This window comes from Onychostruthus taczanowskii, unplaced genomic scaffold, assembly GCF_017590055.1.
Source record: "Onychostruthus taczanowskii isolate IOZ18803 unplaced genomic scaffold, ASM1759005v1 scaffold12, whole genome shotgun sequence".
Lineage (NCBI taxonomy): Eukaryota > Metazoa > Chordata > Aves > Passeriformes > Passeridae > Onychostruthus > Onychostruthus taczanowskii.
In genome coordinates this window covers 2435266-2451826 of record NW_024498351.1, presented here as the reverse complement: position 1 = coordinate 2451826, position 16561 = coordinate 2435266, and the positions used below count along the sequence as shown (strand labels likewise).

The 16561-nt window shown below is 44.4% G+C and overlaps 1 protein-coding gene across 6 annotated transcripts in view; it reads left to right on the top strand.

Moving 5' to 3' along the window:
• SLC20A2 (solute carrier family 20 member 2) overlaps positions 1-13038 on the top strand; it is a 56959-nt gene extending 43921 nt beyond the window's left edge. For 3 of the 6 annotated variants that reach the window (XM_041395869.1, XM_041395867.1, XM_041395870.1), the window contains exons 9-11: positions 4821-5006; positions 5722-5806; positions 11411-13038. In XM_041395869.1, coding sequence (XP_041251803.1) covers positions 4821-5006; positions 5722-5806; positions 11411-11575 — 436 coding nt within the window. In that variant the 3' untranslated portion in view covers positions 11576-13038. Of the gene's footprint in view, positions 1-4820; positions 5007-5721; positions 5807-6333; positions 6419-11410 lie in introns of all 6 variants that reach the window. The other 3 variants (XR_005952023.1, XM_041395868.1, XM_041395871.1) reach the window with 3 other exon arrangements.
• Positions 13039-16561: the final 3523 nt, after the last annotated feature.

The window sequence follows — 16561 nt, the reverse complement described above, 5'->3', positions numbered from 1 at the left end:
TGTCTCATTAACACACCCGAAGCTTGCACTTCACAGGGCACAGCTCTGACACACTTTTTTGTGCTATGGTAGATGCACTATTTCAAGGCTATCCAGTTATTTGAAGTAGGATAAAACTCTCCTGATAATCTGATATCCTTGGAGATTAGAGCATGTTTTTTTCCTGTTGCTACGTACAGGCGTATCTTTCTTTCACTCTTGCTCAGCTGGGTGATGTCTCAAGGCATAGCTGCAGCCTATTTAGAAATATCATCCCACTGATTTTCCCAGTGGAAGGTTTGTTTGTGAAATCCTGGTTTGGGAAATAGTCAAATGGCTGGATATTTTGTAATTATACTTGTAATATTGGACACTAATACAGATTTCTCAGATGGCTGTTTTGCTCATCATTCAGCTTTAGTTTGTGATAATGTACGTTTCAAGGTTCTTTCACTCAACTAGAAAAAGTGGGTACAAAGCAATTTCCTTTTTCAGGTGGCAGAGAATCTAAGCATGGTCATCAAAGAGTCTATACATTATTCACAAAGCATATTCAGAGTGTAGTTTTCAAGTACAGCTAGATTTTCTTTTTGAGCAACTCACTACTCCTCTGAAAGAGCAGCAAGGAAATAGCAATGTTGCTGCTTCATAACATGTTACGACAAGTTTGATGGGGTTTGGCCACAGAGCACTCAGCTGATGGCTAAGTGACTGGGAAAAAGCCCCTTGTTTTTTGCTAAAAAAAAAAAAAAAAGAGTTAGTCCTTATTCCTCCAGAGATGGTCTTGGACTTGCGACCCAAAGGTACCTAAAACTTTCTGCCTGTGTGTGTGTGTGTGTGTGTGTGTGTGTGTGGGAAACTGTCACTTCTAAGCCTGTCTCGTGATAGCTGAATGTGGGGTGGTTATTTTTGTTGGTAATACTATCTGTCTCACAGGGGAGAGGAGAAGCCAGCTCTATTTATAGTTCAGATTCACTGTCAAATGCTATCTTTCACAACAGTTTTATAAATGCTGTGTGACACATTCTAAACTGGCACAAGCGAGCAGAAAAAGAGAATTGTGCCAAATCACGTTAGTCGAGAGCGCCAGCAAAATCATCACGAGGGTCGGGCAGCCCTTCAGTGAGCCACCATGGAACACATCTGCCAGTGCAAGTACTGCTGTGGGTGGCATTAAATCCTGCACTGCCCCTCCAGGGAAGGCAAACAGCCCCTGTGCAGCATCCCCGCTGCAAAGCCCTGTGCCCGGCGAGTGATCGGGCTGCGGGAGCCCAGCAGAGGTGGGGGAAGGTGCTGGATGTGGAGAATACACTTTGCAGTAGGCAGACTCAGGAGATGGGCTTCTTACACCATAACATTTTATAAACTCATCCTAAAATTAACTCCTATTGGCCACCCTCTTGCGCTCAGTGGGAAAGTGAGTATTAGGCATGCAAAATTAAAGTAATACCATGACAGGAGCAGCTTATTTTCTGTTTTAAACCCTATAGCTAAATAATACAGCAAATTCTTTAAAGCACTTCAGTTTCATAGGAACCTGAGGGTAGTTTTACATATGATGTGAATGAGGGTTCAGAGCCCCTGTATGACCATCTCAGGCTTCTTTCTTCTCTAAACTACCATGGATAAGATGTGGAGCTCCAGCACAAAGGAGAGTTAGTCAAGGTAAGTAGAAGCCTGTGTGGGAGAGTAAGAGAAAATAAATTATTGAAAATAGAATTGTGAAATGAGTCTTAGCCAAATGTATGGAAGATTTGAGGTCAGCTTTCCTGCTAGTCATGTATTGAATCAAATGAGCTAGTGCCAGTGGGAAATACTGTGAAAGCCACATCCCAGTCTAGCCAGCATCCTTGTGGTTCATCTGGTTAATCACTCAGCTGTAGGAGACATCTGTTAAGCAAACTGTCTTATCTAACAATGCCTCTTTTGTTGCTGGGATTTTTTAATGTGTTGTTTCTCTCTTACCTTCTCTTACTCTGCTGGTGGGAGTGGCTTTTTGTCTTCTACCTCTGTGCAGAACCAAGATCATATTCTTTGCAGTTCCTGAGTCAGACCCATTTGCTTTGAGCTTTTGGCAGTCTCATGGTGGGACAGGCCTAGCATCTTCTTCTAGAGCTGTTTTCCATTGGCATAGGGAGCATTGATACCACAAAACCCTTGGACTGCGCTTCCTGAACAAGTCTAGAAGCTGAAGGAGCCCCTTGGAGAGCTGTTATGGTGCTAGATTCAAGCCACTGTTGTTGCTGTTTGTAGCCACTTGCAGATATTCAGGCTGGGAGATTCCCTGTCCCTAAGAACTGAACATTTAAGTCACATTGAAGATGATGTAATGGGAGAAGAAAAATGTCCCTCTGGCATAGATAACCAGTGATGCAGACACCCCCAAAAGAAAAAATGAAGTTAGTTTTTACCTTTTTACCTTTCCAAGCCTATCATCAGTACATCCAGTGCTGTTTGGCTTTCTTTTCTTACAGAGGAGGTATCAGAGATGCTGCCTCTGTGGGCAGCAGTGTTATCTTTTCTGATCTGTTGGACAGAATCAGCCACTCAGATTCTCTGAGGCTGAGCATAAGTCAGCAGAGTTTTGCCTTGTCTTCCCTTGCCAGAAATAAGAACCTTTTCCTCGAGGATTAAGCTTTGTTGGTTCACAGAAATGTAGCATTTGCAAATAATTAAAAGTGTGTTTTGATATGGAAGAGCATAGTTTGCTACTGCAGTTTTGGAAGCCTTTTCTGCCTTTTCATTTATGTTGGGCCTGAGAAATACATATGCATAATCTCTTCAGAACAGTCAGGAATCAGTGCCTGATCTCACTCCAAATGTGGCTGTTATTTTCAACAGGGAAGGTTTTTTCCATGTCATACAGCAGTGTAAAAAGGGATGATCAGTTTTGCCTTTATTCATCCGATCAATGTATTATTTGCCTTTATCCATCCTTCAGCATCCATCAGTTTATTCGTGTACCTTCATACATTGAATTACCTTTCTTTTTCTGTGCCCAAGAAGGCATTTAAATGTGCAAGTAATTTAATCCACTTGAAAACACTGGAAAAGCAGTTTCAGGTTGATCTCAAAATATTAGAAATGCCTCAGTCAATAATCTCTTCTTCCACGGAAGTAAAATAATTCTTGCATATATGCCCTAAGGACTTTTCACATACGGTCCTTCCAAAATGAATTAATTGAATCCTTGCTTAGGCACAGTATCAGACCAGAATTTTATAGTGTTTTAGCTAGTGGAAATCACTCTTTTTTAGAGTCTTTAGTTCTTCATTGTACTACCCAGTGTCTTCCAACCCGCTGGATTTTATTATTCATGTTAGCTCACTAATTTATTTTCAGGATCCTTCTCAAAATCTGTAAGAATTAGTAATTATTTTTTATAGCAAAGAGCATTTTTAACTATTTTCATATCCCTCGCAGCTAGAACGTTGGTGTGTGTGTTTATGAGGGAAAAGCTTTTCCTTATTACTTTGCTTCAGGATGACTTCTCAGGGTTCAGAGCCCAATTTCTCAAGGGCCAGATGCAGGCAGGAGGGTCCCGTGCTGCTGAGCTGTGCCAGCTTTGCGCTGCTGGTGACCCTTGTCTCTTGGCAATCGCCGCTCGGCCCCTGGCACCTCATATCTGGTAAAGACAGGATTCAAGGAAATTATTAACTGGCATATACAGTGGCCTGCTTTGCACAACATTTGACATTAAAACTGGCCCTTACTCCATCTGTGTGCTTTGGAGTGGAACCAGGAACTAAATTTAGCAGGTCCTGGCTGCAGGGCGGGCATGGCTGTCGGTCCTGCCTGCGGTGCTCGCTGTGACCTGCTTTCCTACTGGTTTACAAAGAGGGGAGCTTCCCTGACAGTTTTCAGATTTTTGGAATGACATTGGTCAGTTTTGTTCTGCTCTTCTTCTGGTTATTTAGACATAAATATAGCACTGCTTCACTAATTATCCTTTCTGGGTGGTGAATAAATGCTGCTCAGCAAGGCAAGCAGCTACTTGGTTTAGTAAGAGAGCTGAAAACAAAAGGGATGTTGAAATTCTTATCTGCTTTTTAGTATTTAAACCTTCAAAGTAATTGGATACTGGCTTTCAAGTTTTTCTTCTAGCTAGAAGTTTCTGTCTAGAAACTTGGTGCTTTTTTAGAATAAACAGAGACAGAAGTCTGACTCCAGACACCAGTATCAGATGACCTGCATTAAGAGTGGGGACCTCAGTGTTGCTGACTGCCGTTGTTTTTCCAGATTGTAGCTTATGCCAGCTCTGTGTCACCAAAGGCTCCTCTCCGATCAGTCCAACTCACTCTACAACACCTTTGAAGATAACTAAGTCACCTTCCCAGCTGCACTCAGATCATATCCCAAATGGTACAGGCTGTCAAACTAGATAATATTTCTATATTCTCGTCTGTGATGGTGATTTTTTTCATTATTTTTCCCTCTTTGACAAAAAAAAGCTAATTTGATACTTGAATTTTAAAGATACAGCTCCTGAACTGGTAAATTTTGAGATAGTTTCAGTGCAGTACTGAAAATACTGATTTTTGTCACAGAACAGACATAACAAGGTACTACTGACTCTGGAATTTCAGGAAACTATTTGTAAAAGAAAAATTCGTTTCAGGTCTTGCTCTAGTTATCAGTGAAGAAGTGACAACTCAAAAGCAACGCAATAAGAGTCACCTGCTGCACCCTTTCCAAGTGACAAAGGTAGGGTCTGACTGTAGGATCAAGTCAGAGTAGTGCTGCTCCCATGATGAAGAAAAATTGTGCCGAAAATAACAGACTTCTTTCAAGGCAACTCTCTGCATTTTTGTGACTCAGGTGACACGTTTCTGTTTCTCCAGCAATGCCATCGGTCCCCTCGTCGCACTCTGGCTTATCTACGAGCAAGGTGCCGTAATGCAGGAAGCGTCGACTCCCATCTGGCTGCTGTTCTATGGAGGTGTTGGGATCTGTGTGGGCCTCTGGGTCTGGGGAAGAAGAGTTATCCAGACTATGGGTAAAGACCTCACTCCAATCACGCCATCAAGGTAGGTCCACAGGTGTCATTGTGGTTGTGTGAACTCTGTGTGTGAGCCAGTCTGAGAAATTGCTGTTCCAGTATTTTGTTTGTAATGCAGTTTGCTGGATTTGCTGTGCTTTGATTTTAATGATAACCTGGCTTTGACCTCTCAGTCTTTCTAAAAAAAAAGAAAGAAATAAGCGAAAAAGGAGAAAAAGAAAGCATGAGAAAAAGAAAGAGAGAAAGGAAAAAGGATAACCCTGTAATACTGAATGTGTTTAAGGCATAGAGGTCTGCATGAACAGACAGCAGAGTCTTCTGCTGATGACCTAATTAGCGTGGTAGAAGGTACATTTGCAAATGGCAAGATTACAGTGGCTTTCCCGGTGTGCTTGAGACCATTAAACCCATATGTATTCATTACAGTAATTTTCGTCTTTAATGCATACTCGACCTCTGCTGGTGCATAACTGAATTACTAATTAGGCACAATTCACCAGAGCGTAGAGTAGCGAAGGTCTCTGACGCAATGAGCCGCGCAGACGGGGTACTGCAGACGACTAGCCCGTGCCGCTCCCATTGTTCAGCCCTTTCTTGTTCTCTTAACTTACTCACATGACCAAAAATCAGTTGGAGATAAAACAGTGGAAAGAAGAAACGGGTAAGACTTTGGCACGCTGCATGGTATCAGTCCGAGCTGATGCAAAGAGTGATTGTGAAGTGTTTTCTTATGCTTCCCGCAGTGGATTCACTATTGAGTTGGCTTCGGCGTTCACAGTTGTGGTAGCTTCCAATGTTGGACTTCCTGTCAGTACTACACACTGCAAGGTATGCCTTTGCCCAGCGACTGCAGTCAAGGCAGTCTGGACTATTCATCTTAAAATTGTGCTGCTCGAGCCAGGGATAATGGCACGGTGAGGGGAAAACAGCCGCTGACAGAGGATGGTTAGGTAGGGGTGCATCGGCACATCTCGGTCACGCCAGCAACGTGGGAAAGTAATCAGGCTTTCCCTGAAATGAAATCAGGCTTCCAGAAAATGTGCTGGAGTTGTCACAGTAACGTCATTGGAATTGGCCACAGCATAAACTCCATAGCTGCTGGTGAAGAAAAATAGCACTTACAAAAGCCTGACCTCAATTTTAAAGCAAATGATTGTGAGGAAGAGCCTGGTTTCCTCTGACGGTGCCATTTGAACCTGGTCGGGTACCATTTCTCCCTTGTTCAGAGGCTGCGCACCATTCATCATTTATACTTGACTTTCTTGATAAGTGCATGGCATGGGATTTCCTGCATATAACTCTTTTACTACAGGTTTTCCATCTGTCTTTTTTTTTTTTTTTTTATTTCTTCACAGTGGATTTTGCATTGAAGTAATGTGTGCGCTAACGGTACTTGTAGCCTCAAATGTGGGTATTCCAATAAGCTCCACCCATTGCAAGGTATTGGAGTTTGCAGTGATACTATCAGTAAATCACATCACTAGGACAAACCATAACAAAATCTGGGAGATACCGATTGTTGCAGATTGCCTTCACTGTGCCATGCCCTGCAGACCATGACCGCAAAATAACGGGGCCCACTTTTAAAGGCAGTACAGCCAAGCAAAGTCAGCATTGTAATTAATTGCACAAAAGTCTGGACTGTCTTTCACCCCTACATGGTTGTATTGAACTAATATAGACATATTAAAATAACGTAGATTCGTAGTCTGTGTGAACCCAGTTACGTGCATTTTAAACAACCTGTATGAAAATCACTGCTACATCATTAAGCTAATATTTTAATGTCTCTCTTCTTTTAAACCAACTTGTCCTCACTTTTGTGCATTGTAATACAAAATTCGGCCCTTGCAATTAGTCCTTTGAACAAGGTACTTTGCTTTTTTGTTTGTTTTTTTTTCTTTTTTAAAGAGCACTTTGTAGTATAGATACAGGCCGGGTAATGAGCACAATTTAATTGTGTCATGAAGACATTTATGTAGCTTGTAGACATGAGGGAGCATGTGGACATTTACACTTCTTGAAGGACATAATGGGAATTTGGAATTTTGTTCCCTGGGAAATTCTCAGGTCAAATGTCCTGTCTTTTTTCATTTGTTTCTCCATGGACTCTCAAGCTCCTGGACATGCAGAGCAGTTTGTTTCCTTCACCCCCTGGCAGGACCTGGGGAAGCCCCTCCAAAATCATAGACCCCAGAATGGCAGTCCCTCTGCATCATTGCATGCCACCAAGACCAAGTCCAAAAAAAAGACAGTCCTTGTGGGATTCACTGCTGCACCCTGGGGAGCTAGGAGCCCCTGGCTGGGGCTGGGGCTGGGGCTGGGACAGGCAGGTTTCTGGGGATAACTGCTCCGTGGCATGGTAGGCAGGCTGGCAAGAAGCCTGGCAGCCTTGCCTGTGACATTGACCTGCTTTCCAGTAAAAGAGTCAGTGAATGCACACATCCTGCAAAATGGTCAAAGTTGGTTCAATTGGCCTTTTTCTAGTGCAAACCATTTCTTCAGAAAGCCTTCCTCTATTGCAAAATCATTTATTTCTTCTACCCTGGTGCTCTTTGAGAAGCAGCCAAGACTGAGCTACTGTGAAAGGCCGTTCAGATTTCCCGGCATTGACAGAACTCTGGTTCCTCTGAATCAAGCAGGGAGGGGAAAAATAATAACGATGTTATCCACTTCTAAAAATGCTAGCCTGAAACCACCTCCCTTTAGGCTGACTGATATATCAAATGCATGATGAAGAATTTGCCAGGGAGAATAATACAGCTTTGATTATCCCATTTGCGTGCCTGAAACACTTCTAGCCAACTGTTGTAAAAGAGAAAACATACTTTGGTCCAAACAAATAGACTGAATTTAAAAAGAAAATGTCTTGGAAGCCAGAAGCTAATGAGAGGGGTATTCATTCACTCAATGCAACAAAAAGCTTGGTCTTTTCTAACTGCAGAGCAAAATAGTTCTTTCTAAAAAATACTTCCATAAAAGCAGCTAATGTGGTTAGTCTGTGTCTGCTCCCTGTAGCTTGCTGTATCTCATTAGATGGATCATTCTTAATGGGAAGATCCACTTTGCAATAGGATTAGACTGTTCCAGGGATGTCATGTTATTATAACTGACTCTGTGTTTCAGCAAAATGAGATCCTGAGTTGAAAGATCCTAAGTGAGCAGCGCAAGATAAAGCAAACACTTGTAACTGATGTATTCTTGTATCCCTTGCTTTCCTCAAGGGCCAGGGAAGGAATAAAATAATTGTTAAATATCATTTGATCTGTGTGAAAATGCCTTGCTGAAAGTGCTGTCAGCCACTGAGTCAAAAATGCCTTTTTAAAAATCAGCAGAAAAAATATTTATCCTTAGAAATCCAAAAGGAAACAGGTTTGAGGTGAGCCTAATCTTGAGCCTCCAGCATCAGGGATTGGGATTCTTTTCCTCAATATTTGTTCCACTGCAAAATAGCGTTTGCTTGAGTGGAAGTCCTGCTGTCAGTCAACTGAATGTATAGCAGCTGGATAAACTGATGGCAAAGAAGGAGCAGCATGAAACAGATGATGGGAAACCTTTTTGAGGTGAAACAGTAGACTGTAATGAAAAATGGAGACCAAGTATGAAGCTCTGAGCAGCAGTTTTCAGATCTTGTAGCAGATGTGGTTGCAAACTGGAGGTTGGTAGCAGGAATAAAAGCATTTAGCTTCTGGGGAAGGTTCATCAAGCCCTCTCCGATCAGGACCTGCCTTTGGTCCTAAACCAGAGCCTTTGGTCTACATGAGCTGGTCACTGCCCCGTGTGCCTGTCCCACATCTATGGCCAAGCAGCTTTTTCACTCTCAGTGCCTGCTGGGAGCCTGAACTGCACCTTCATCTTTGCTACAGGTCCAAGGGGAGAGGAAAGACCCTTGAAAGCCTCCAAGTCAAGAAGGCTTGGAGTAAAGACCTTATCTTTTGAGACTCCAAAGGAATTTGTGGGTCTGAATGCAGTAGCCACATTGTTCTGGCTGCACCAGTTCAACCTCCCCTGGGATTTAGCACTGAAAAGCCAGGGTGGTGGGAATGCATACCTTCCCTTTCTGATGCCCAGGTGGGCAAACGATCATATTGAGTCTTAGAGTGCCTGTTATTTGTTCTCAGATTGGAGATTTAGAAATAAGCATTTCTTGGCTGTAACAGAGTGTGTTCATGTACAGATAAAATTAGAGTGCAGCAGTTAAATGCTTTTCCTCTGCAAAAGTGACTTTGCTGAGGTCATTCTGTCAGCTCCATTTTGCCATTATGATTTTGCGGTTTTGAAAAATATTCTCTTTTGCTGTGATTGAATTATCATGTTCTGTGTGTTCTTATTATACAGCATTGCACAGGAACAAGAGAGCCAAAAGCATTTCTCTAATGCTTTAAGCAAAGCATACTGAAGGCAAACTGCACTGGTTTCAGACCAATCTCGAAGTAGATACCATCTGAAATTCTACTGAAGGTGTAGTGTGCCTACACCCAAGGATTAGCTACTCTCCTAACCTCTAGTCCATCAAAAATCACTATTAATAAACTAAACTTTAATAATGTTTAAAACAGATTGCCAATGCCATCATTGCTGATACCATTTAAATTTCAGGAAGGACTCGGAGGTTAGCGTACGTAGACTCAGTAAGCGTACTTGCTCAACAAGTAACACACACCCTAACAGCTGAGCTGCTGAAAACCCAAATGCTGTTTCCTTGGGTTAATCCTTTGATGTAGTCACAAGTGTGGGGCTCCTCTTCACCTAGATACACCTCCACCTCCTAAATACACTTACTCCTCCTAATTGCAGAACAGCATATTGTTCACTCCAGGAGTATTCAGATGAAATATTATCTAATAGATTTCCTTATTGGGTCAAACTTCCAACAGAGACCTTATTGGTCGTAGAATATCAAGTTTAGTTTTCCCCTGTTCTGTCACAAGCACCCTAGAGTTACAGGGCTGTCCATAAGTAACTCTTCTCCAAAAAGAAATGTCCAGAAGTAGTTAGAAGCTAAACAGCAAAATATGCAGATTTGATATCCCCATGCTATCTTTCCCTGATTCCCTGTACTCCTGGCATGTATAATTTTCCTGGCTCTGTACAAGGGGAGCAACCCATCTTTTGATCTATAGGCAGGGACTGATACTCCCATTAAGAAAATAAGCAGGGAGGCAGGGATGGCACTTCAGGGAGCACGTGCCCAGCTGTGTCTTGGAGTTTCCTTACCTTCAAAACAGGACATTTCTTCCACATTTCTTGCTGCTTTACCGTGCACTTTGAATAGACTTACACTGTTTTTGCTAACAGCATGGAAAGCACTTCCAGGGCAGAAAGAAAATGTAGACTTTCTGAAGTTTTTGTATCATTTTTCATTGAAAATGTTGTTCTCAGTCCAATTTTATTTCTTAAAAACTGATATGCTGGGTTTATACCTGAGCTTATAAACTGAAAATAACTTTGAAGGAAGAAAAGGTTGCAGCTTTGCCCATAACACAGTGTGTTTTGTCTACAAAACCACTGACCTACCCAGCTGCCTTGGTAGCAGTGTCTTTGAAGGATATCTTGGTGTTTTATCCATTCCCCACCATCCTCTTAGTGTCTGGACAGTTAGTGTGCCCCATAATATAGTCTGGTGACTTTGTCTGCAAGACAGGATTTTAGTTCTGGATGCTTTGCTTGGCTAGCTGGTCCAGAAGAGGTTGTTTCCCTCACAGGGCTCAGATTGAAGGGTTTGATGTACTGGGTCTAAGCCCGCACTGCCTTTCTGCCCCCTGCCAAGCCACCATCACTGCCACAGGGTGGGCTCAGCTGCTTTTACCTTGCCACTGCCATCCTGTCAGTACTGGAATATGGATGTGGTGTTTTGAGTCAGCGCTGTGTGCTGGGCTGTGAGCTGCACAGAGAGGCTCAGCAGCTGCTGGGTGAACAGGCAGGGCATCCCAAACCAGCAGGAGGACAGGCAGCTGGGACAGGAACCATACTAGCTGTCCTGGCCTGCCCCATGCAATGCTCTCCAGCAGAGCCTTAAAAGCAGCTTTTCTGGTGTTTTCCTGATTTAAACTGCAATCAGCCAGAGGCATTGGACACTTGCTCTCTCCCCTGAGGACTGAGTCAGGTGGAGGGCTGCCTCAGCTGCGCTGAAGGCTCATGTAGGAGTTAGCAGGGCAGAAAAAAACTCACCAACATATTTTATTGCCTTTGGCTGACACCAAGACCAATGAAAAACAGGACAACATTGAAAAACAAAGGTTTAAGTACCCTGGAAGTGTCACCCTCCTGCCACCACACCAGAACAGCGCCATTGTCATCCTCAGGGGCTTCTTTATCTCAGAGCATCGCTTGGTATCAGCTGACTGGCATTGGTGTGGCCCTGGGCATGTTATAGGTGCTCAGACCTCCCCCTCACACCTTGTCTCCCTCTCTCTTGCCCACGCTCCCAAGGTTGGCTCCGTGGTGGCCGTCGGCTGGATCCGCTCCAAGAAAGCCGTGGACTGGCGCCTTTTCCGCAACATCTTCCTGGCCTGGTTTGTGACTGTGCCGGTGGCCGGCTTGTTCAGCGCCGGCGTGATGGCGCTGCTGATGTACGGGATCCTGCCTTACATTTGAGGAGCTTCCTCTGCTGGGAAAAGGGGAAATGGCCGAGCTACTACCGATGGGAGAAGCGTTCCCGTGAAAGAAGCAGTCAGAGAGGATCCATCTTCCATACCTAACTTCTTATCTACTGTACATAACAATGTGTCATATTGGTGACATGGTGATGTGGTGCCATTTCTTATATATTAAAGAAATATATATGCATATAGTAGGTAACAATACCTAAGTTATATCATCAGTGGGGTGAAAATAATTGCCTAGAACTTAATATTTAGTAAAATTTGTACATAGTGTATCATTTTGGTGGCTATTTTTTAATCTTTTGAAGAAGAGTATGGATTAGGAAATGTTTCTTGTCCATTTGATATAAGAAGAAGCGAGGTACAGGACTGCGTAATACATGACTTTTTTAAAGCTATTAAGATACTGGAACAAAATAAAATGTGCAGAAGTGCTTTTCATAAAATAACTTTGTTCATATCATATTGATTTTCGTGTATCATAGCGTGATGGTTATGGCTGTGTAAATACTTATGAACAGTAACTTTTAAATGGTGCATTTCCCTTATATATTTTGGATAAGAAAGTTTAGGAAGTACCAAAGAAGCAGGGGAATAGCTTGCCGATATTATGTTGTTGTCTCCACTTGTGTTGTGTTTCCCCACCTCTGATTCAACGTTGTTTCACCGAGCTCCGGCCAGTGAGGCTGGGATAGTACTGTTCATGTCTTAATGTAACTTTAAAAAGAAAAAGCGCACACAAAAAATTAGTTCTCGTACTTAGTAGGCAGCCCATGGCTCTCCACATTAGCTGATAGTAGACTGACTTCATTTTGTGGGTTGATACTTGAGTATCTCACTGCTCACCTTCTCCCTTTCCCCTTCAAGTCTGAGCTCCCGGTTGCCCTGCTCTCGATTCCTGCTGGAGGACAGATCGTCAGCCTCCCTCCCTCCCTCTCTCCATCCAGCCACAAGCACACACTCTCAGGTACAGGTGCAGGAGCGGGGCCGTGAGCGCACGGCACCCCCCGTGCAGAAGTGAGGGGCAGCAGCGGGCGGGAGAGGGCTCAGCCCTGGATTTGTGCTTGGAGGTAATGGGCGCCCACGGGAATGCTGATCCATGCAGGGGAGTGCTGAGCAGGTGCTGTGCTCCCTACAGCAAGGAGGGGATGGGAGCCTGGCCCTGTGTGGATGGAGGTTGAATGGTAACCAGCATTTGGGATGAGATTTTTCTTCACGGCAGCTCAGGGGAAAATGGCCAGCTACATCCCCTGCATGCCTTTGGAAAGCACATTTGAGTGAAGGTTACTGATTTATGCGTGGGAGGCAAAGGGCAAGGGGTGCCCAGAGGAGGTTGGGAATCTTACTGTTTAAATGCTGCTAAAATTTTGATAAAATGTTCTTGGTACTCCATTGTGATTTTTCCATTGGTCATTCATACCAAATTTATAATAAAAAGATAAACAGCCCCTGTAACTGCCTCTTGCGTTTTTGGAGTGTTACTCAGCCGTAATGGGAAGGCTCCCCAGGCAGTTAAAGCCTACTCCTTGGCATCTGCTGCCCTTTGTCCTTTGTCTGCTGTGGTCAGTGGGATCAAACCATGCTCTGTGTGGCGCTGACAAAACCTCCCTTTTCTTCCTGCTGTCCTGGCAGCCCCAGTGCCCAGCCTTGCTGTGCCCAGGCTTGGCTCCCAGGCGTCTCTCAGTCGAGGTTTGGGAGCTCGTGGGCGGCTTCAGACACATTCCCTGGGCACTCGCTGCCTCCAACTGCCTCCCTCACTCTGGCTCTCTTTCTGGGGCTCTGGAAGCATCCCTATTGCCATGGCACCGTGGTGCTCATTTTCCAACCCCTCTGAAACCCTAGAGCTGTGGTATAAATAGTGCTGGCAAAAGGGTGGGACTGTTGGGCAGCAGCTGAATGACCAGAGCAGTCAGTAAATGCACAGAGACAATTTGGGACCTGTGGAAAAGGGTGGAAGAGCTCACCTTATCTTAGCACTTGCATAAAGAAATGCCTGCCCAGTGGCCCAGCAGCTTCCCACCTTGTTTTATCTACAGAGACAAACCAGAGTTCTCTCACTCCAGCGGCAGGGAGGCAGCTGCAGCCCTGCCAGACACAGGCAGAGGGCTGTGCCAGCTCTGGGGTATGTGATAATCCCCCAGCACACACAGCTGGGTGTCTGTCAGCACACACATATATAAATAAATCTGCTGTGAGGGAAATGGCTGACAAGGAAGCATCTCCAAAATATTTCTGCCCCAGCTACAGTAACCTTCACTGTGGAGGGAGATGGAAAATCCAAAGCGACTTTCTTCACACCACAGAGGTGTCCTTTGACACCCAGAGAAATAGAATCTGCTCAACTGGTGAAACATGGTGCAAATATGGGCACTGTTAAAACTCCCTTTGCTCAGGCAGCAATGAAAATAGGTCTATTTTCAGTTCAAGAGATGGTGGGGGGTTTGCATTTTTTCAGCAGCATCAGAGCTCAATGGGGCTGGAGAGCTGAGCTTGTTTAGCCAAGGCCTGTTTAACCAGCAGATGCTGATAGACCTCGACAGAGACATGGGATCTTGGCACCCTGCAGGGCTGCCCTGTCCCCTGACAGAGCTCTGCCCGCTGTGGTTCACAGCCATCAGGGCTGCAGCCCGCCCAGGCAGGACACAGGACAGCATGGCTGTCACCAGGCAGACCTTGCTGCGTGCTGGGGAGAAGTGTGCACAGGCTGCTGGGGCTGCAGGAAACACAGGAAACACAAGAAACAGGTCAGAAGAGAGACAGAAGGCTGATGGAAATATTTATTACAAGTAGAAAATGTTCTAGCCGAGGAAATACAGCCTGAATTTCAGAAACCAGTGTCTACTAGGCCTCACAGACCAGTGGTAAATCTTCGACTCAGAGCAGCCTGAGGAGAGCCAGCTGGCAGAGTGAAGGTGCTAGCAGACTAATTACTCTCATCAACCTCTCCTCCTGCCTCCAGCTTTCACCCCACTACCAGATTTCATGGTTTGCCCTGGGAGCTGCTTTGCCTTTGCATGTCTGGTGGTCACTGGGATGATGCTGGGACGTGTCATTGCCACTAGCTCTGCTTGTGCTGCTTGGCAGAGTGTCCTGTGGTGGTGAAGTTGCTGTGGCATGGTGACTTGTGCATCCTGGCCTGTCCTCTCCAGCAGAGCAGCCCTGTTTTGCCAGCTCCCTGCTGCTGGTCTCCCATCTCCAATGTGAGTGCCCTGTGTGCTCATGGCTGCTCTGACTGGCTGACACCCCTTGGGGCAGGAGCTCTGCCCGTGCCACTGAGGTTTCTTCTGTTTTTGGTCACTCAGTGCTCCTTGTGGGGATGTGTGAGGTGAGAGGGGCCAGGAGATGCAGTGGGGAGGTGCATGGGCAGGGCAGAGCAGAGGCACAGGGCCCTTTGTTTGTGGTAGAGAGACCTGGGGTGCTTTGTGAGATATCCTATCCCAGAGCCGGGGGCCTAGGTACTCCTGGACTGCAAGATGGTGCTGATGGACAGATCCACATTTTTGGAGGGCTTGAATGAGTGTCCCGTGCTTTTACTTCTCTAGAGAAGGTAGATGATGGGGAAAGCGGTTTATTCTGGTTTTGGGTTTCTTTTTTTAAAGTTTCAGGACCCTTGGTTTTGTGTTCCTCCTTTTGTGGAGCTTGCTTTAGTGACACTGATGATTGCTTTGATGGAGCATTGCCTCCACCTGCTGGTTACCAAAAAGAAGTCTGAACTGGAGTAAGATTTTTATTGCCAATGTGAAGTTTTGTGAGCCTCCTTTTTCCAAGCAGGAAAGCAGAGCAGAAATTAATTATACGTAACAAAAATGTGGACTGTGCTCTTTCCAGGTGAAAATTTTAAATACATATATTTAGTTATTTGTAATTTAGTTATTACAAATAACTAGATAGAACTAAATCTTACACACTCAGTTTAATTTCCAGTATCTTAGGTTCTAGGAGAAAAAGGTATTACTGTTGCACTGAATTAAATTACATTTTCATACTGACTGATACAAGAAGACTTTTCTTCTACTTGTCTTGCAAAAGTAACCAGTCACTTGAGTTCTTAAAACTAGGGTTTTTTTTTTTTTTATCATCACTGAACTTCTGCAGTGGTGCTATTTTAGCACTGTATTGATGAGCAAACATTTTGTCCAGTGGTAGCATTGGTCTGAAAGATTTTATAAGCATATCACACCACTTATTCAACTAATTGCAGTTTTCAAAGTGGTACTATTTTTCCAAAGTGAAATAGTATTTTTAACTTGTACAAATATGCCGTGCTGTTACCAGCTTTCAGGTGCAGAGGTTTTTTGTGTGAGAAGGTGAATGTGAATAACAAAAGCTTGTTTCCTTCCTTAACTGCAACCAGCTTCAAAACAAAGTCAGAGCCTGGAAACCAAGCACAAACAATGTCTGAGTTTCGTGGCTCCTTGCATCTGCCCCAGCTGACAATAAACATCCAACTTCAGGAAGATGACTTCTCATCTGATAAACACTAAGTTCAAGGATGTGACATGTGCTACTGCAGTGCAAATATTTACTGTAGATCATTATTCATTGCTGTGCTTCAGGAAAGGAACAAGGAGTGGCAGGTGTCCAGCTATGGCCAGTCCTCTCCATTGCCCAGTTGCAGTCAGCCCCTGATGGATCTTCCCACATGATGGCACAGTGCATGCACAGAGCAGCTCATGCAGCTCACAGAATTCAAGTTGGGAGGCACGAAGGGAGAAGATGCTTGTACCTGCAGATCAAGTTGCCAGTGTCAGGGGAAGGCGAGGAGGGTGTAGTACACTGCTCTTATGTGAAACAGGAAGATGGCTCCGAGTGGAAAGCACTAAAGCATTTTTGGATGATACTAAAACTGCTTTCTGACTGTGAGAGGATTTATCATCTTTTTTGCTGGAGGGGAAAAATATAGCAAGATTGATCTGAAAATGTTACCTTGCTATCTTGATGTTCTTTGTAATGGATGTTCATCTCTTGATCTTGCAAG